This window comes from Ascaphus truei, chromosome 2, assembly GCF_040206685.1.
Source record: "Ascaphus truei isolate aAscTru1 chromosome 2, aAscTru1.hap1, whole genome shotgun sequence".
Classification (NCBI taxonomy): Eukaryota; Metazoa; Chordata; class Amphibia; order Anura; family Ascaphidae; genus Ascaphus; species Ascaphus truei.
Genome location: NC_134484.1, coordinates 461,252,052 through 461,273,872, shown reverse-complemented (window position 1 = coordinate 461,273,872; position 21,821 = coordinate 461,252,052). Strand labels below are relative to the sequence as shown.

At 44.7% G+C, this 21,821-nt stretch overlaps 1 protein-coding gene across 31 annotated transcripts in view; it reads left to right on the top strand.

Moving 5' to 3' along the window:
* The window catches only part of OBSCN (obscurin, cytoskeletal calmodulin and titin-interacting RhoGEF), a 462,171-nt gene that overhangs the window by 88,275 nt on the left and 352,075 nt on the right, over nucleotides 1–21,821 (top strand). For 25 of the 31 annotated variants that reach the window (XM_075588062.1, XM_075588065.1, XM_075588064.1 and 22 more), the window contains 10 exons: nucleotides 3,829–4,104; nucleotides 6,774–7,049; nucleotides 7,406–7,681; nucleotides 9,344–9,619; nucleotides 11,480–11,755; nucleotides 13,984–14,259; nucleotides 18,027–18,302; nucleotides 18,704–18,979; nucleotides 19,529–19,804; nucleotides 20,651–20,926. In XM_075588062.1, coding sequence (XP_075444177.1) covers nucleotides 3,829–4,104; nucleotides 6,774–7,049; nucleotides 7,406–7,681; nucleotides 9,344–9,619; nucleotides 11,480–11,755; nucleotides 13,984–14,259; nucleotides 18,027–18,302; nucleotides 18,704–18,979; nucleotides 19,529–19,804; nucleotides 20,651–20,926 — 2,760 coding nt within the window. The remainder of the gene's footprint in view (nucleotides 1–3,828; nucleotides 4,105–6,773; nucleotides 7,050–7,405; nucleotides 7,682–9,343; nucleotides 9,620–11,479; nucleotides 11,756–13,983; nucleotides 14,260–18,026; nucleotides 18,303–18,703; nucleotides 18,980–19,528; nucleotides 19,805–20,650; nucleotides 20,927–21,821) is intronic. The other 6 variants (XM_075588044.1, XM_075588068.1, XM_075588043.1 and 3 more) reach the window with 5 other exon arrangements.

The following is a 21,821-nucleotide window of genomic DNA, read 5'->3' as shown; positions in this document are numbered from 1 at the left end:
CACCAGGAGTGTCCAACTTCAGTCCTCAAGGGCCAGCAACAGGGTCATTTTTTAGGATATCCCTGCATGAGCACAGGTGGCTCAATAAGTCCCTGCTTCAGCACAGGTGGCTCAGTCTCTGACTGATCCACTGATTGGGCCACCTGTGCTGAAGCATGCATATCCCTAATACCTGACCTGTTGGTGGCCCTTAAGGCCTGGAGTTGTCCTCTCCTGGTTTACACCATGAGAAGCCTCGTTGTAGTAATATGTTATGTGTAGTTACCGTGTACGTGACTGCTTCATTTATAACCCAGAAGGATTTATCTGGGGCTACTTGGCATCCCTGTTTGGTGTCATTGAGTAGAAACCACGCATTACCAGAGTACTCGTCTTAGTACTTCATTACTCTGTGTTACAATGCGTGCTGAGCGACTTTCATTAGATGTACCCACAGGTCACACCGCGTGTGAGAACACTGTGTGTAACTAACCTGTAGCAGAGGGCTGTGTAAGTGATTGTGTTTGCAGCAGGGTTACCATTCATTGGACTGACGTGGAGGTTATGCAAAGGCGCTTTTTGAGGGTTTGAAAGGGGGGTCATTCACCAAACAGAGCCGTACTTGAAGGAGCGATGCATGCAATATCCTACATGTGTTTTTATTTAAATAAATCAGTTCTGTAGTATTACATAATACTTACAAGAAAATATTTAATTCAACTCTTAATGCCATTTTTAATGAGTTAATATACTGAGCATCCTTTGATTTCTGTAGCAGGTTTTAGCACTTTCCCCAGCAGTGTAAGATTTGTAACACTTTCCTGTTTGTGATCATTTGTTGCCAATGTTCCCAGCAGTTTGAGCTGCAAACTGTAACAATAGATAATTTCTACCGTAAGAATACATTGTAGCTGCTGAGTTACACTGACGGAAGGATTGATTTGAAACTGAAAGGCGGCCATTTAGTGAACCCTCCGGTAGTTAGTTTTCAATAAAGGTAATCAAAGGCTGCATATGTTAAAATAATATATATACATTTTAAAGTTCCTCTTGGACAGCCTCTGTAAGTGGATATGATTCAGTTGTGATTGTTTTCACTCTATAGTGAATGACGCAAACTTCTCGTCTTCATATTGGAATAATAAAATATAAAACTCCCTGCAGGATATCTAGCTTTCTTCTGGACCAGTATGGCTACTAAAGTTTTGTATTGTTAATTGTACTTGCCTTTGACATATTATTATTATTATTATATATTCCCATAATATCACATACATTTTTGTCTTACTTCATCATAAAACCTACATTTTCTAGAGATAGAAAAAAGTAATTATCTATACTAGGTATGTATGTATTTATATCTTTATTTATATAGTGCCCTCCAGGTACATAGTGCGTCACAGAAGTAACACAGGTGACATAATAATATAACACATAGTGGGAATAAGCGCTACAAACATGAAAGTAACACTAGGAAAAGGATTTCCTGGTCGAAGAGCTTACAATCTAAGTGGTAAGTAGGGAGAACGTACAGAGACAGTAAGAGGGTGTTCTGGTATGTGCGTCTGCAAGGGGCCAAGGTCAGTGCATCTGAGATGTATAGTATCAGCCAGCGGAGTGACCCATATGCTTAGTTAAAGAGGGGTTTTTAGATAGATGTTAAAGGTGGATAGAGAGGGTGCCAGTGGGATATTGAGGGGAGGGACATTCCAGAGGTGCGGGGCAGTGAGTGAGAGAGGTTTTAGGCAGGACAGGGCTTTTGATAGAAAAGGGGTAGACAGAAGACATCCTTGAGCAGAACGCAACAGTCGGGATGGTGTACAGGTCAGCGATAGTAACCAGTTCATTGGAAATACAGTATTATCCCTATGTTTTGTGTGTTTACTTTCATGCTAGTGGATGCAATTACATCTTTCTTTGAAGCTGGAGGGTTGTAGTTAGGAGAGATAAAGACATGTGAAAATACTGCCTAGGCAAAAAGGTATTACAGTATGTGAGTGAAACAACCAGCCCATGCGCGAGCTAGGGTTACATAGAGGATAGAAGAACAAAATGTGTGTTCAGAAGAAAACACTGAGGAAACAGGAAAACAGGTGGCATCAAGGGTACAGCAGTAAGTATGGAAAGTTCTCCATACTGTGCCTGTGGCCAGCTTCCATGTGCTCTGTATATTAAGCAAACTGTGTTAATGCAGGATTTTGGTAATCTACGCCTAGGTCCATAAGCACCTGTATTAAATATGAGAAACCCCTTTTTGTTTTCCAAGACATACATTTTTACTTAAGGCAAATACAGTTTTACCTGATGGGTCTAGATAGGGCTCTCCAACTGTTGGCCCGCTGGCTAAAGGTGGCCTTAGGCTGCGGCCCCGCTGTCTGCGCTGCACGCGCGTCTGCGAGGCCGGCGGCTCGTGCAGCCGAGTCCCCCGGTCTGCAGAGAGCTGCGGGGGGGAGTGACGGAGGAGTGACGGGGGCGCGGCTGTGATGTCACCCGGCAGGTTCGCCCTCATTAGCTGAACCGCCGGGGGGCGTGGCCTGGCGCTCCGTCGCGACTCCTGCTCTCAATTTTCTTGCAGTAGCCAGCGGGGACCTGGCCTTAATGTGGCACTCAGACTCTCAGCTACTTAAGCGACTAGTATGAAGTTAGCAGGAGCAAAGTGCCATTCTTCCCACTGAAACTCACTTGGAAGTTAAGGTCATAGATAGTATAGATGTTCTAAATATTTGCAAAATGTTGGAATATTATCATTTTCAAGCCTTTAAATGTATCTAAAGTTACATGAGAATAAGCTTGTGGCCCTTCTACTTATAAATGTTTTCTGATCCGGCCTCTCTGGAGAAGACCAGGTTTAAGACAGTAGGACACGCAGAAATGTATACATACTGTTATCATATGCGCTCAAAGCAGCAATCCCCCCATTTTTTTTGTTTATTTTTTTTACACAACCCACTGGAGCTGAACCGCATGATCCCTAGCTATGGGGACCCCCGGCTGGCTGAGATATTTACCTTTTTTTTTATATTCCAGTAAAATTAAGGCAATATCAAAGATATCTGCCGGGTTCGTCCAATAGGAAGCTGTAGTGTCATTGTAACATTGCGGCTTCCTATAGGCCCGTGGGAGTGAGGCTTGGAAGGCAGCCATATTGGTTTCCCCAAAAGGGAGCAGAAACATCTGCACGTACAAAAAATAAACAACTTGGGAGCTGGGGGAGCCCAAGAGATAAAAATAGTGCGGGTTCGCTTTGGGGACCCCCAGTTCTATGTTTTTAAACTTTTTTTTTAAACAAAAATGTGTAGAGAGGATTGCTGCTTTAAAGTAATTCCTCACATGTCTCTTCCATTGGCTTCCTGTATGTAATACTGCCTGTCTTATGAGGCAGTGTGAGAATTAGATTTCCAGAGATGCGTATTTTTATATGCACTTCAGTTACTTGAAGGCCACATTGTTTTTCAGCTGTATTGTATACAGACATTGATGGAGCTCCTCATGCTTGTGAAGCCTATGGCATGGGCACCTAACACAAGCAAAGAGCTGTGTTATGTAGCACTGCATTTTGCACTTGTTCCCGCCCCTTGTCCTTCCTACACCTATGTACTATGTACATCAGCCTCCGATTTATTCTGCCTGTTTATCTCACTGTCAGTGGCATGAGACTCATTGTCATTCCAAGGCCAAAATATACAGAGAGCTTGTTATGTATAATATATATTATATATAATGAAGTATCAATACATTGCACAACAATTAAATAAGATGTCAACCCTGGAGTGCCATTGGATGGAATTTCTATCAAATTCACCAACCATTACATTGTGCTAACCAAATCACTGTGCATTGTACATTCAGAGCCTGAGCCTGCGTTCTCCAACCTGGAGAAGGTGCAGAAGGAGGTGCAGGCCGCCCTGACAGAGAGCACCACCCTGAGCTGTGAGGTGTCCCAGGCCAAGACTGAGGTGAAGTGGTACAAGGACGGGAAGCTGATCACCTCCAGCAAGAAAGTGAGGGTGGAGACTGAGGGCAAATCCCGCCGTCTGATTGTGGATCAGGTGGAGAAGAAAGATGCCGGAGAGTACAGCTGTGAGGCCGCCGGGCAGAAGATCAATTTCAAGATCAAAGTCACAGGTAAGTGGAAAATTAATGAATATGAATGTTGCATGCGGCTGTAAAAATTCAGCCTTAATAAACACACACACACACACACACACACACACACACACATACACACACACACACACACACACACACACACACACACACACACACACACATACACACACACACACACACACACACACACACACACACACACACACACACACACACACGCACGCACACACACACACACATATATTTTATAAGATGGGGGAACAATTATTTAAGTAATTAAGCTTTAATCTAGTCCTTAATCAGAAAATTAAACCATGTGTGGGATAAATAGTAGGACTTTTCAAATAAATACACAGGTTAAGGTGATGGGACTTCCCTGCTTTCACTTGGCCATGCAGTAAAACGCGCTTGCTGCATTATTGCCAATGTACCTCCATGTATAGAGACTCTATCCCAGCACTGGCTTTCCAAGCCTCCTTTCTCCACACATGCAAAGGCAACGCTAATGTTAATGTTAATGAAAATGCAGTGGAATAGAAGGTATACAACAGGGATCAACACCTCTTGTTGTCAATGCTAGAAGTACATTCCCTCCCTAGGAGGGACTGCACCTTTCAGAGTGTCTCACTTCTTGTGTTCTTCCGAAAATACATTTTCTTGGTGGAACTGAGGCCACAACCTGGGGGTGTTGAGCCTGGCTGGTTTTTATTGTGCCTGTACTGCTTTCTCTAACACCACACTACATTATGTACACTGCCCAGCATCCACCATTCCCCTTGGATCCCGCTAACTTCTGGTAATGGGCAGAAGGCTGTGGTCAGGCCTTTGGTTGTGTGGCAAAACTGTTTGGTTTAACACCATTTCTGAGTAAACCAGATCGCTTGGTAGGGGGTTTAAAATCCCCCCCCCCCCGTCAGCTGCTTTTTCCTTTTCTATAAGTGGAAGCTTGGGGTCTTGCCTCAGCAATGTTACAGATCACACATGGGCAGCAGGAATGACATGACATTCAGGATCAGCGCTCCAAATGAAAACTGATAGCGCTTTAAAAGTCAGCAAGGATTAGCAGTACTTCTTAGGCCCTGCCGTGCTGCTGACTTCAGTTACTGTATGCTGACTTTGTTGGTCTTCAGGCTGCAGATCAAAGCTCTCTTCCGTTTCATTTCTAACCATTCTGATTAGTAATGTACAGCCAACCAAAATATCACACGTGAGCACATTCACATGTCTCAGACATGTCTGCAACCCTGTCTTTCCCCATTAGCTCTTAGCATACAGTGCTTCTACTGCAGCCAGGGATTCTGGGAAATTACATGCAAATGAGCACTCACAGTGTCACCTTTTGCTTCTAATCCATTTTAACACGGACCCCTATAAGCATATGCCTGCCGTATTACTAGAGATGTGCGGATTTCTTTTTGCCGATTTGGATCTGCCTCAGATCGGCCGATTCCTCTGGTCCGCGGATTTCCACGACTCAGTCTCCAAAAGGGCAATTCGTCCTTCTGTTTTTTTTTTGTTTTTTTAACCACTGACCATCCACGTGGCAAATTCCACGGATTGGATTCTTACAAATCCCCCCTCGGTTTGTATCCAATGGCGGTTTTGGATGAATCTGCACAGATTGAAACTGGAACACTCTGTCAACGGATGTTACCCCGCGGAACGGATGTTACCCCGCGGAACGGATGTTACCCCGCGGAACGGGTGTTACCCCGCGGAACGGGTGTTACCCCGCGGAACGAATGTTGAATGGAAAGCTGAGGAAAATTCCGGGAACTCGTATCCCCTTCTGGACGGGATTGCTTCTTTAAGCTGCAAGAGAATCCTTCAAAACGATGTTGGCAAACTGGGCTAATAAAATGCAATCAGTTTTGACTTATTGATCTTCTATTTATCTATGGCAATGTGCCTGGATTCTGTTGTGGCTGTTAAATGTGGTCATCTGTTTCCCACACAACAAGAGACGTTCTGTTGTACAGGTAGTGAGAAGAGTTGAGGACTGCTATGAGACAACTATTTTAGATAGCACCGAGTAGCGGAAACATGTGGGGCAGAGATAAGTCTTGAATAGAAGTGAAATTCAGAGTATGCAGGTAGTGGCTGCTCCAATAGTCCCGGAATTATAATCAATTAATCTCCATCAAAATATCATAGACTTAAGGCTTTTCTTAAGGTGTGGGTGTCCTACAGTGTGACATTTCTTAGACCTCCTGAAGATAACAGAAAAATGACGTTCTCACTTCGCCGCACCTCATTGGAGACAATTTGTATCATAAAAGTCCAGAGTTTTGTAGTGAATCTTGAAAGATCTTCATTATATCTTACCAACTCCTAGAGCCAAATGAATTCTTTGAAGGCGTGTCCAGCCGCAGATATAAGTCAGAACAGCAACAAAAAATGCAAAATGCACAAAGCAGCGCACTTCCCAGGAAAATAGGGAGATAGGTGGTAAAAAAATATGAAAAATGTATTGGCAAACCAACATTACAAAAAGGAGGTGTGAACGTTTGTGTGAAACGCGTAGGAGTTTTGTAATGTTGGTTGGGCAATACATTTTTCATATTTTTTTACCACCTGTCTCCCTATTTTCCTGGGCAGTGCGTTGCTTTGTGCATTTTGCATTTTTTGTTGAGTAGAAATGCGTCAGTTTTTCTCACTCTTTATATTGCATATTTTTGTTTCAGAGCCTGAGCCGGCGTTCACCAACCTGGAGAAGGTGCAGAAGGAGGTGCAGGCCGTCCTGACAGAGAGCGCCACCCTGAGCTGTGAGGTGTCCCAGGCCAAGACTGAGGTGAAGTGGTACAAGGACGGGAAGCTGATCACCTCCAGCAAGAAAGTGAGGGTGGAGTGTGAGGGCAAATCCCGGCGTCTGATTGTGGATCAGGTGGAGAAGAAAGATGCCGGAGAGTACAGCTGTGAGGCCGCCGGGCAGAAGACCTCTTTCAAGATTAATGCTGTTGGTAAGTAATCTTTATAGAGCTGAGGGAATATAAAATCTTTGGCCATGCTATGATGTTTAAGTTCAAATTAGAAATTTAAAGGATTTTAGCCAAGACGTGCTCTTGATATGATAATTCTTAGGAACACTGTTGAAAAACACTGCAGACAAAGGCCTTTTAATTTAAAATAGATAACATTTAATTGAGAATAAGGCCCCTACTTGAGAATTAGGGCCCTAGTGAGAAGCAATGTAAGACTTGATAAAAAATATATAGTGCTCGGTTTCCTCCATATATGTTTCTCTTATTCCCTTCTTCTCCTTGATCTGAATTACTTAGACCACGCTTAATAGTATTTCTACGTCCCCACATTTCAGAGCCTGAGCCTGCGTTCTCCAACCTGGAGAAGGTGCAGAAGGAGGTGCAGGCCGTCCTGACAGAGAGCACCACCCTGAGCTGTGAGGTGTCCCAGGCCAAGACTGAGGTGAAGTGGTACAAGGACGGGAAGCTGATCACCTCCAGCAAGAAAGTGAGGGTGGAGTCTGAGGGCAAATCCCGCCGTCTGATTGTGGATCAGGTGGAGAAGAAAGATGCCGGAGAGTACAGCTGTGAGGCCGCCGGGCAGAAGACCTCTTTCAAGATTAATGCTGTTGGTAAGTAACCTGTTAGTTTATTTCCCAATAAAGAATTCCGTAACCTTATACTACACTTAACTCGATTCTCTGCAAGCTGTTAAGTTGTACTGGTCCATAAACAAATGTGTATGAGATTTCTGTGAATGAGTTCAGTAATAATAATAATTACTTTATTTCATATATAGTAGCGCTTTTCTCCCAATGGAACTCAAAGCGCGTCACAATGACAGCATAGTGCGCAGTACGCAGCATTTAGGAATTTAGACACAATCCCTGCCCAGGTGAGATTACAATCTATGAATTTGGTGCCTGAGGCACAGGGAGATAAAGTGACTTGATCAAGGTCACACGGAGCTGACACCAGGATTTGAACCAGGTTCGCATGATCCAAGCTCAGTGTCGTTGTTCACACTCCGGTACCGCGACCCCTCTTGCACTCAATGGGTTAAAATGCATCACAGTGCGCTGACTCTCCAGACAGGTCATTGTTTTTAAAGGGAACTGCACCTTTCACTTCCTGTTGGTTTCAATGTTGTGCTGTCCTCCTTCCCTGGTAAACTACAAGTCAGACAAAGGCAGGCAATGGAGAATCCATGTCAGCGACTTAATTGAGCAATGCCAACTACTGTACAATGTGCGCGTTTAGCGCAGCTCAGGGGAAGTGACGGCGGGTTTCCTCTGCGCGATCTGCAAAGAAAGTTAGGACAAACTTTTCGCCTTCACACCCATTTTTGAACCAAACGTTTGCAAAGCCAGCTGGGAAATGTCCCATATCTCTACAGAGCACGTGTGCAGTGCGTATTCATGCAAGTAGTGTACATGCAATTTAGTTGGTATTATGGGAGACATATTGTGAGTAAATTATATTACTAGACAGTGTTGTAGTATCTCCTTGCTGCAGCGTGTATATACACATGTAGCAGAACGTACTATTTTGGCCAGGGCAAGCCGTGGGAACGCAGCCACGACTGCCCCGGTGCCGGAATATTAGTGCTGCGGAGGGAAGGGGGAGTACATATTATACCATACATATGTATTAAACTCACTGCTCCATATTTAATGTGTTGCTATTCAAAAAGTCACCTTACGGTGCTGGAAGGCACCGCTCAGTCCATCCACTTGGATAGGCCATTAAGTGTGTCATCCATTGTCTTATTGAATAGCTCCACTTAGTAAATATACAGACGAGACCACGACTATTCTAAAGCTTGCTTTAAACTAGCCCAGTTACATTCTGGGTATGTGCTGGGTATGTTCTGGGCTAGTTTAAGGCAAGTTTAAGGTATTTCTGCATTGACTAATGACCCATAGGATTAACACAGCAGGGGTCCCTAGCAGTTCCATTCAGTTTGATTGGGAATGCCAGGGACCCCCCCGCTGTTAATCTGATGGGCCATTAATCAATGCAGAAATGCTGGGGCTAGTTTAAGGAAAGTTTAAGGCATGTATCCAGCATGTACCTGGGTGTACCTGGGTCTTTTTGGAGATTGCCACTGGTTTGTGTTAGAATAGTCACAGTCTCTGCTGTAGGTAATTAGATCTGTATCTAATACACATTATAAACACTGTACTTATTTCATATTATGTATATATAAAAAAATAAAAGAATAATATTGTAGAAAAAAACACCTTCGAAAGGTAGCCATTCTGCATTGTCTTTTCCCCCCCCACACATTTCAGAGCCTGAGCCGGCATTCACCAACCTGGAGAAGGTGCAGAAGGAGGTGCAGGCCGTCCTGACAGAGAGCGCCACCCTGAGCTGTGAGGTGTCCCAGGCCAAGACTGACGTGAAGTGGTACAAGGACGGGAAGCTGATCACCTCCAGCAAGAAAGTGAGGGTGGAGTGTGAGGGCAAATCCCGCCGTCTGATTGTGGATCAGGTGGAGAAGAAAGATGCCGGAGAGTACAGCTGTGAGGCCGCCGGGCAGAAGATCAATTTCAAGATTAATGCTGTTGGTAAGTAACCTGTTAGTTTATTTTCCAATAAGGAGTTCCAGTAACTTTATACTACACTTGTCTTGAGGAACCTAGATTCTCTGCAAGCTGTTAAGTTGTACTGGTCCATAAACAAATGTGTATGAGATTTCTGAGAATGAGTTCAGTAATAATAATAATTACTTTATTTCATATATAGTAGCGCTTTTCTCCCAATGGAACTCAAAGCGCGTCACAATGACAGTATAGTGCGCTGTAACCAGTATAGTGCGCTGTAACCAGTATAGTGCGCAGTACACAGCATTTAGGAATTTAGACACAATCCCTGCCCAGGTGAGATTACAATCTATGAATTTGGTGCCTGAGACACAGGGAGATAAAGTGACTTGATCAAGGTCACACGGAGCTGACACCAGGATTTGAACCAGGTTCTCATGGTTCAAGCTCGGTGTCGTTGTCATTGTTAACCCCTCTTGCACTCAATGGGTTAAAATGCATCACAGTGCGCTGACTCTCCAGACAGGTCACTGTTTTTAAAGGGAACTGCACCTTTCACTTCCTGTTGGTTTCAATGTTGTGCTGTCCTCCTTCCCTGGTAAACTACAAGTCAGACAAAGGCAGGCAATGGAAAATCCATGTCAGCGACTTTATTGAGCAATGCCAACTACTGCACAATGTGCGCCTTTAGCGCAGCTCCGGGGAAGTGACGGCGGGTTTCCTCTGCGCGATCTGCAAAGAAAGTTAGGACAAACTTTTCGCCTTCACACATATTTTTGACACAAATATTTGCAAAACCAGCTGGGAAATGTCCCATGTCTGTACAGATCACGTGTGCAGTGCGTATTCATACAAGTGTACAGAGAGGGAACGCAGGGGCATAATAATGCAACACCAAAATAACAGCTCCCGGCACAAAAGTAAACATTGAAATAAGATAATCGATTTTCTAAATAGCATGGAGTTTATTTGCTTTAATGGGAGAGATATTAGGAGTAAATCATAAGTCAGTACAGTAAGTTCATATTACTATACAGTGGTGTAGTATCTCAATGCTGCAGCGTGTACATACACACGTAGAAAGACTTACGGTTTTCGGCAAGCTGTGGGAATGCAACCACGACTGCCTTGTTGCTGGAGGATTATCGCTGCGTTGGGGGGGTGAATCCGAAAGCATGGACCGCTCCCCCAGCAGCACTATCTCCACAGACTACGCGGTTTTAAACCTTTTCCAGCCGAGGCTTCGGAGACAGTAAGTCCTGCTACCTCTGTAGGTTTTTAAGACTCTTCCTTCTTACGATGCATTCAATACGTTATGGTGGGTAAATAAGAGTGACAAAAACCTTCCACGGTACAGCATACAGCAAATAAAAACATCACTTGTGAGCACATTCACATGTTTCAGACCCTGCTTTTCACCATTATCTCCCAGCATACAATGCTTCCACTACAGCTAGGGATTCTGGGGAATGACACTGTGTGCTCATTTGCATGTCATTTCCCAGAATCCCTAGCTTTGGTGGAAGGATTGTGTGCTAGGAGATAATGGGGAAAGGCTGGGTTGCAGATCTGTCTGAGACATGCAAATGTGCTCACAATTGATATTTGAGCTGCGCTTATAGTGCCGGCGGCGCGACAAAACAAATGCATTGCTGCCGTCGCGTACGCTTATAGTAAGGATTGGGTCGCGAACACTGGAAGTCATCTCAATTTGATTTTTCCAGCGACCATAGCCTGACGTCGCCGTCACCGGCACTATAAGCGCAGCCTAAGACTCTGAACGAAAAACTTGTAAAATTGTAGCTACAGTATTATTGCTGCCATTAAACAATTAACATTACACATTTCCAAAATGTTGAGTTAATGAGCCCCTCTCTTAATCAGAGCCTGAGCCGGCGTTCTCCAACCTGGAGAAGGTGCAGAAGGAGGTGCAGGCCGTCCTGACAGAGAGCACCACCCTGAGCTGTGAGGTGTCCCAGGCCAAGACTGAGGTGAAGTGGTACAAGGACGGGAAGCTGATCACCTCCAGCAAGAAAGTGAGGGTGGAGTCTGAGGGCAAATCCCGCCGTCTGATTGTGGATCAGGTGGAGAAGAAAGATGCCGGAGAGTACAGCTGTGAGGCCGCCGGGCAGAAGATCAATTTCAAGATCAAAGTCACAGGTGACTACAGCTATTGTGATTTGGGGTACAGAGGAAATAAACACTGCAATTCACTAACCTCTCACAAGGGGTATCGCACAGTGAACCCGCATTCACTGCCATTGACTTGTATCCCCCCTTAAAGGAGAAGTCCAAGCGCAGTGTTTTGTGTGTGTGTTTTATTTCTCTATAGGATTAAAGCAGGAGATCTCTTGAGCTGAACCCCAATAATTTCAGCTTCGGTGTCCTCCTGCTTCCTGAAATACTTGTGCTATTTAAAGGTCATGCTCACACGGACCAATAGGAAGCTGCAAAGGGTGACATCACGCCTTCCTATTGGCCCGCAGGGCACAGGAGCTTTGAAGCTGTCATCAGGGGAACCCCAGCCAGCCCAGATGAAGCTGCTACCTGCACACCCTCTGTAGGTAAGTATCTCGGGAAGCAGGGGTCCCTGGAGCTGAAAGTTGTGGGGTTCAGCTCCCGAGACCCCATGCTTCAATCCTATTTAAAATAAATAAATAAACATGCATCGCTTGGACTGCCTCTTTAAGGGCCATATTTATTCATTGGTACCACTTCATTTAGATGGGAAACAGCATGCCTTATCAGTGGTGAGTAAATACTGTATGACCCAAAGTCAGAGGTTTTCAAACTTTTTTTGGTTAAGGAGCCCTATAATTATATTGTAAAACTCGGCGGAACCCCAACCCTCTCTAATAGCATGCCTGAGATCAGATGCATTGTAAGGAACCCCAACCCTCTCTAATAGCGCGTCTGAGATCAGATGCATTGTAAGGAACCCCAACCCTCTCTAATAGCGTGCCTGAGATCAGATGCATTGTAAGGAACCCCAACCCTCTCTAATAGCGCGTCTGAGATCAGATGCATTGTAAGGAACCCCAACCCTCTCTAATAGCGTGTCTGAGATCAGATGTATTGTAAGGAACCCCAACCCTCTCTAATAGCGCGTCTGAGGTCGGATGCATTGTAAGTACCCCAACCCTCTCTAATAGCGCGTCTGAGATCAGATGCATTGTAAGGAACCCCAACCCTCTCTAATAGCGTGTCTGAGATCAGATGCATTGTAAGGAACCCCAACCCTCTCTATAGCGCGCCTGAGATCGGATGCATTGTAAGGAACCCCAACCCTCTCTAATAGCGCGTCTGAGATCGGATGCATTGTAAGGAACCCCAACCCTCTCTAGTAGCGTGTCTGAGATCAGATGTATTGTAAAGAACCCCAACCCTCTCTAATAGCGCATCTGAGATCAGATGCATTGTTAGGAACCCCAACCCTCTCTTATAGCGTATTTGAGATCAGATGTATTGTAAGGAACCCCAACCCTCTCTAATAGCACGTCTGAGATCAGATGCATTGTAAGGAACCCCAACCCTCTCTAATAGCGCGTCTGAGATCAGATGCATTGTAAGGAACCCCAACCCTCTCTAATAGCGTGTCTGAGATCAGATGTATTGTAAGGAACCCCAACCCTCTCTAATAGCGTGTCTGAGATCAGATGCATTGTAAATCCTTCTGTATTTGTTAGAATTTCCAAATGACCTAAAATTTGCAGGCAGGACGTTAGATAAGATAATTCCTAGGAACCCCTGTTGAAAAACAATGCCCTAACTATCAATGCAGACAAAGGCCTTTTAATTTAAAATAAATAACATTTAATTGAGAATAAGGCCCCTATTGAGAAGCAATGTAGCATGCACGTCATTATTCACCTTAACATCTATCCAAATACAAGGAAGGATGTGTATTGTTAACAGTGCATTACCCTGCTTCTCACAATATTACATACACTAACTAGTGGGGTTATAGGCATTTTTGATTAAAGCTTCTAAGTGGCTTATTTTATATGCACCAAAGCAGCCAATCAGGATGTTTTTATATGAATATATGGGTACTTTCCACCAAAAAAATCCTGATGGGCCATGTCAGCGGATATAGGAAAAAAAACCTAAGTGTCAATGTAACAATTTATTTTCCCATCTCTTGCTGCGTGTGCTCCAGCATGTGATTTGGAGCAGGGTTACAGGAGCTCTGAACTCGTTGCCCAATGCACATATAATGGTGGTGTACAGTATGTCAGTATTTATTTATGGGTCCATCAATTTTACAGACTTGATAAAAATATATAGTGCCCGGTTTCCTCCATATAAGTTTGTCTTATTCCCTTATTCTCCTTGATCTGAATTACTTAGACCATGCTTCATAGTATTTCTACGTCCCCACATTTCAGAGCCTGAGCCTGCGTTCACCAACCTGGAGAAGGTGCAGAAGGAGGTGCAGGCCGTCCTGACAGAGAGCACCACCCTGAGCTGTGAGGTGTCCCAGGCCAAGACTGAGGTGAAGTGGTACAAGGACGGGAAGCTGATCACCTCCAGCAAGAAAGTGAGGGTGGAGTCTGAGGGCAAATCCCGCCGTCTGATTGTGGATCAGGTGGAGAAGAAAGATGCCGGAGAGTACAGCTGTGAGGCCGCCGGGCAGAAGATCAATTTCAAGATCAAAGTCAAAGGTACACTTTATCCCCTGGAACCTTTTAAATAATCTCACTCTTGAGTTGGGATTGGTAACCTTTTCTACATGATTCTTACCCTGTCACTTAATGTTCATATTTTATCGTTGAGGGCAGTGAGGATGAACATTAATTTCAAGCATTCACTAGAGGCTTCTAAGTGGTCCGTGTAGATGTAGAATCACATGAAAGTGTGTTGGAACTAAACAAAAAAATCACTTAGGCTAAGAATAACAAGGATTTTATTGCTCAAATTTGCATATTGTGCATTTCATCAACATTAAGATTTCTTCTCCAACCACACTCAACATCTAGACAGCATTGCACGGCCTTTGACCAGCTATTTCTCTATCCTAGATACATTTTCATATTTTCTTATTCCCTCTTCAAACCAGGTCTTCTCAAGTGGTCAACGTACAGTACTGTAGATATGGTATCTTGGATGTCTCTGAGATTTAGTTGACTGAACTAAGCATCTAAGAATCTCTTTTCTTTCACTGTAGCGTAAAATGACACTTACTTTTTTTGGGAAACTTTGTTCCTCTCCAACATCTACATAGATTAGTAGCGTGCCATTCCTACAGCTATGGCATAGAACTAAAATATCACCTTCTTATACACCACACTGTTTATATATATATACAGTGTTCGACAAATCACCCAAAAATCTACTCGCCCAACCAAAAAATCTACTCGCCACCTAGTCCCGCCCCTAGTCCCGCCCCTAACCCTAGTCCCGCCCCTAACCCTAGTCCCGCCCCCAACCCCGCTTTGAAATAAAATATATAAATAAAATACATTTAATAAATTCCTAGTCAGAACAACATTCGTTTTTGACATAAATGTATTTATTGTATTACATTATACTACAATTAGTCCTTGTTACGTGTGTGTGTCTGTGTGTGTGTGTAAATGTCTGTGACAGAGTGAAGTCAACTTTTATCAGTTACGCCTGGGAGACTTATGTCTGAGTGCTTCATCCAGCACTCATAAGGGTTAACTCAGGTGGAAGTTAGGAAGTCAGGAAGTAAGCTGACACCTGAGAGCCAGCAAGGTAGATAAGGATCTTGTGACTAGCAGTAGCTGGCTCTCTCAGACCAGAGCACATGGATATATGTGCTGCTAGCCAGACGGATACAGCACAATACTTACTGCAGCCAAAGTAAGATTTGTTTCATTTGTTTTCATGACTGCTTAAAAGACTCTTAAGGTTTGGTTATGGTTTAGCCAGCCAGCCTGCTAGATAGGTCTGCTGTGTTAGTCAGTTTTTGTCCCAACGTGGAGCAGGATTTATTTGTTTAAAGGGACAGTGTACCCGCATGTTATGTTGCGGTGGAGAAATAAAGCCACTGAACGTTTTCATTTATCCTGAAACTACACGTGTGGACTGTTCCCTGACCTCGGCTACAGGCCGTCCTGCCACAATGTCGCTCTAGAAATAAAAGCCAGGTGTGAATGACTAGTTTTCCTGAACCCTTTAACCAGTGCCTGGACGTCCCGCTTCACAATATCTAAAGCAGCAATCCCACCTGGGATCTTACCTGATCCGCAGTCCCTCAATGTCCAGATACCCTCATTCCCGCAATGTTATACATTGGAGGGGAGGTGTTCCTTACCTGTCTTCTGGGTTAGGGGGGGTTCCGATGTCTTCCGTGTGAAGCTTGAGTCAGATCTGGAAGAAAGCAGTATAGGTTATTTCGGTGTAGTATAGGGCAGTTAAGATATATAGGGTAAATAAGAGATCCAGAAACAGAGTGTGAGACAGACACAGGGAGAGGGTGTGAGAGAGAGGGGGTGTGAGAGAGAGGGGGTGAGAGAGAGGGGGTGAGAGAGAGAGGAGGAGAGAGAGAGAGGGGGTGAGAGAGAGGGGGTGAGAGAGAGGGGGTGAGTGAGAGAGGGTGAGTGAGAGAGGGTGAGTGAGAGGGTGAGTGAGAGTGTGAGAGAGAGAGGGTGAGTGAGAGAGGGTGAGTGAGAGAGGGTGAGTGAGAGAGAGTGAGTGAGAGAGGGTGAGTGAGAGAGAGAGGGTGAGTGAGAGAGAGAGGGCGAGTGAGAGAGAGAGGGCAAGAGAGAGAAGGCGAGAGAGAGAGGGAGCGAGAGAGAGAGGGGGCGAGAGACAGGGGGCGAGAGACAGGGGGGGTGATTGGGTGGGGTGACGGGGTGATTGGGTGGGGTGACGGGCTGATTGGATGGGGTGACGGGGTGATTGGGTGGGGTGACGGGTGATTGGGTGGGGTGATTGGGTGGGGTGACTGGGGTGATTGGATGGGGGGACTGGGTGATTGGGGGGGTGGCGTGATGTGACACTTCTGGTATCCTACACACACACTCCCATGCACACACACTCCCATGCACACACTCTCCCATGCACACACTCTCCCATGCACAGACTCTCTCCCATGCACACACACACACACACACACACACACACACACACACACACACTCTCCCATATACACACACACACACACACTCACACACACACACACACTCCCATATACACACACACACACTCCCATATATACACACACACACTCCCATACACACACACACACTCTCCCATACACACACACACACACACACTCTCCCATACACACACACACACACTCCCATGCACATACACGACAGGGGGAAGAAGAGGAAAGGCCGCGTGACCGAGCACCACCACCACTGCCCCGCTCGCCTCCCCCCCCCCCCTCCCCGCGACCATCTCCCGGCCTGCGCGGGCAGCCACGGGACCGCGGGGAAGAGGAGACCAAGGAGGTAAGGGGGGAACACCCCTGCTACCATCTCCAGCCCTGCGCGGAGATCGGGGAGAGAAGGGGGGGCCACCCCCACTACCATCACCCGCTGCGCGAGTATCGGGGGAAGCGGGAAGTGGCGCGAGACCGGGGAGAGAAGGGGGGGACACCCCCACTACCATCACCGCCCCGCGGCGCGAGTATCTGGGGAAGCGGGAAGTGGCGCGGGATCGGGGAGAGAAGGGGGGGACACCCCCACTACCATCACCCGCAGCGCGAGTATCGGGGGAAGTGGGGAAACACCTTGGCTTGCAGGGAAGTAGCAGAGGGGCCGGAGGATTAGAGTACTTACTCTGCAATATATCTCCGGCCAGAAAGAATGGCCGCTCGTTGGGGGCGGGCTCATATAGAGCCTGGCCGCGCGCCCACAAAGCCTGGGAGTGCGCGCCAATCAGCTGTCAGGTAGGGGGAGTTTTTTTTTTTTTCCAGGCAGCGCGAGCAGGGAAAATTTAAAAAAACAAACACGTGTGCTGCTTGGGCCAATATTTACTCGCCCGGAGGTTAAATCCACTCGCCCCGGGCGTGTAAATGTATAGGATTGTCGAACACTGTATATATATATATATTATATTATATATTTATAAAACAAAAAATAATAAATGATAGCACAAAATGTGAGTAAATAAATGAATAGGGCATTTCTGATGATTACAATAAAAAGAAACTAGTTAAAGCTTTTAAGAAGAAATAATATCTATGTGATATATGCAAATTATAATATATAACGTGAAAACACTTAAAGTGAATGTTGAAGGTGAATATAAAAATACCTTATCACTGCATTTGTGCTATTATATTAGATGTCATTTCTGTGGGGAGCGCTCTTTTTCCTTTTTTACCACTATATATATAATGTTAAACCGTCTTTGCGTCTCATGAAGTTTGCCCAGCAGTGGTACACGTCTTGCTTTACTTTCTGGTATCACATATAAAAAAAAAAACATTTACAATTTCTTCCTCACATTTCAGAGCCTGAGCCTTCGTTCACCAACCTGGAGAAGGTGCAGAAGGAGGTGCAGGCCGTCCTGACAGAGAGCGCCACCCTGAGCTGTGAGGTGTCCCAGGCCAAGACTGAGGTGAAGTGGTACAAGGACGGGAAGCTGATCACCTCCAGCAAGAAAGTGAGGGTAGAGTCTGAGGGCAAATCCCGCCGTCTGATTGTGGATCAGGTGGAGAAGAAAGATGCCGGAGAGTACAGCTGTGAGGCCGCCGGGCAGAAGATCAATTTCAAGATCAAAGTCACAGGTGACTACAGCTATTTTGATTTGGTGTACAGAACAAATAATGACTAACGCTGGAATGCAATAACCTCTCATATGGGTTCTCACAACATGATCCCCCGTTAGCTGCCATTGACTTGCAATTCAGTAAACTCTAAGTGTATGAATTTATATTCCCCTCTCTTGCTGCGTGTGCACCAGCATGTGATTTTGGGAGGGGTTACAGGAGCTTTGTAGGAGTTGCCCAATGCATATATTCTGATTGTGTATGTCAGTATCTACGTGTGGGTCCATCACTTTTACTGACTCAGTAAAAGTGAGTCAGTGCTCAGCTTCCTCCATATAAGTTTATTTTATTCCTTTCTTCTCCTTGATCTGAATTACTTAGACCATGCTTCATAGTATTTATATGTCCCCACATTTCAGAGCCTGAGCCTGCGTTCACCAACCTGGAGAAGGTGCAGAAGGAGGTGCAGGCCGTCCTGACAGAGAGCACCACCCTGAGCTGTGAGGTGTCCCAGGCCAAGACTGAGGTGAAGTGGTACAAGGACGGGAAGCTGATCACCTCCAGCAAGAAAGTGAGGGTGGAGTCTGAGGGCAAATCCCGCCGTCTGATTGTGGATCAGGTGGAGAAGAAAGATGCCGGAGAGTACAGCTGTGAGGCAGCCGGGCAGAAGATCAATTTCGGGATTCAAGTCAAAGGTGCAGATTATTACAGTTAGGTTTGGTGTAGACTTGCATCTGTTGTTGACAGGTTCTTGGAGGATAGTCCTAGAAATAGTTAGGGTCTGTGTTGTTTCTGATAACTCTTACTGCATTAGCAGGAATACTGTGAATTTTTGACTAACGCCTCTAAAAGAGCTTATTTTATATCCACCAAAGCAGCCAATCAGGATGTTTTCTTACCAAATGATGGGGATTGTCCTCCAAAAAGAGCCAGATGGGCCACATGGGCAGAAATACAGTAGAATAAGCCCCTAAGAGTCAGTGTATCAATTTATATTCCCCTCTCTTGCTGCGTGTGCACCAGCGTGTGATTTGGGGAGGGGTTACTGGAGCTTTGAAGGAGTTGCCCAATGCACATATTATGATGGTGTATGTCAGTATCTACGTGCGGGTCCATCACTTTTACAGAAGTAGTCAAAGGAGACAGTGCTCAACTTCCTCCATATAAGTTTTTCTTATTCTCTTCTCATTGATCTGAATTACTTAGACCATGCTTAATAGTATTTCTACGTCCCCACATTTCAGAGCCTGAGCCTGCGTTCACCAACCTGGAGAAGGTGCAGAAGGAGATGCAGGCCGTCCTGACAGAGAGCACCACCCTGAGCTGTGAGGTGTCCCAGGCCAAGACTGAGGTGAAGTGGTACAAGGACGGGAAGCTGATCACCTCCAGCAAGAAAGTGAGGGTGGAGTCTGAGGGCAAATCCCGCCGTCTGATTGTGGATCAGGTGGAGAAGAAAGATGCTGGAGAGTACAGCTGTGAGGCCGCCGGGCAGAAGATCAATTTCAAGATTAATGTGAAAGGTGCAGATTATTACAGTTAGGTTTGGTGTAGAATTTCTCTGTTTGTTGAGGAGTTCCAGGACACTGATCATGGAAACAGCTAGGTACTTTGTTGTTTTTGATCCAATAGCTCATCCTACATTAACACGAATATAATGTTCTTTGAAATAGACTGCAAATTATCTCTGCATCATAACATTTGTTAACAGAGATGTAAGTTAACCATTGCAGTCAGGGCTGCTTTTAAGGGGCAGCTGCCTCATACTCACACATCAGAAGATTCAGTTCAATGTAAGTTCATCGTCATTTATTTTGATCTCAAATACAATTAACCCCTTTAATCCTGGTGGGTAAATAAAGTGAGAGATCTGGTCCATCAGCATCAACATGGTTTTAAAGGGTTTTTATGAAGTATTGGGATAATTTTTTTTTTATCTTTTGCTTGAAAAATAATGATTTTTCATTTCTCTGATGTATTTTTTTTTTTTGACTTACCATACTTTTAAAGACTTTTTGTTATTCTTATTCTAAAAAAAAGTTCATGTTTTTTTTTAATGTTATTGGTGCTAATATTATTTTTATTATTTCAAAAAAGATGTCTATACTGTACCATGTTGTATTAATTGGGTTTTATTGGGTTTTTTCCCCTTGTAACTTTTTAGTGGCTTTTGTGGTTGTCATTGATTGATGCTGATAAATAATTAGGTCATTTTGACTACAACATATTGTAAAGTTCATAACCAGGAAAAGTAAATGCTGGGTCTCAATGATCTATCAAATGTTGCATCTAAGATAATCAGCTATCCAACAAAAGAATACTACTGTAGCTCATCATATAAATGAGGGAACTGTATCTTCTCTTTTCAGAGCCTGAGCCAGCGTTCACCAACCTGGAGAAGGTGCAGAAGGAGGTGCAGGCCGTCCTGACAGAGAGCGCCACCCTGCTCTGTGAGGTGTCCCAGGCCAAGACTGAGGTGACGTGGTACAAGGACGGGAAGCTGATCACCTCCAGCAAGAAAGTGAGGGTGGAGTGTGAGGGCAAATCCCGCCGTCTGATTGTGGATCAGGTGGAGAAGAAAGATGCCGGAGAGTACAGCTGTGAGGCCGCCGGGCAGAAGATCAATTTCAAGATGAATGCTGTTGGTAAGTAATCTTTATAGAGCTGAGGGACTGTAAAATCTTTGGCCATGCTATGATGTTTAAGTTCAAATGAGAAATGTCAAGGATTTTAGCCAAGGCGTGCTCTTGATAGGTCTGTCCAACGCTAGTTTTATTTATTTATTTATAAAATGTTTTACCAGCAGTAATATATTGAGAGTTTCCTCTCGTTTTCAAGTATGTCCGAGGCATAGAGTTAAGATGAGAAATAATACATGGTTACAAATACATAGTTACATAAGTGAACAGGATATACATTATATACAAGACACTGCATGCACAGTTAGAGATAATATATATTATAGGCGTATGTAACAGTTACAGACCAGATTAAAATGTGTGACAGCTTTAGTTTTGAAAGAATTTAGACTGGTGGTGGATGTGAGAGTCTCCAGTAGATTGTTCCAGTTTGGGGTGCATGGTAAGAGGAGGAGCGGCCAGATACTTTGTATGTCCTGGGCATAAAGTTAAGATGAGAAATTATACATGGTTACAAATACATAGTTACATAACTGAACAGGGTATACATTATATACAAGACTGCATGCACAGTTAGAGATAATATATATTATAGGCGTATGTAACAGTTACAGCCAGGTTAAAATGTGAGACAGCTTTAGTCTTGAAAGAACTTAGACTGGTGGCGGCTGTGAGAGTCTCCGTTAGATTGTTCCAGTTTTGGAGTGCACGGTAAGAGACGGCCGGATACTTTGCTGAACCTTGGGAACAATGAACAGTCTTTTGCAGTCTGATCTCAGGTGAAAAGTGCTGCATGTGGTAGGGGTGTGGAGCTTGTTCAGATAGAAAGTATTTGAAGGCAAGACAGGAAAGATGAACTTTGTGCCCAGACTCAAGTAATCACCAATCTAGTTCTTTGAGC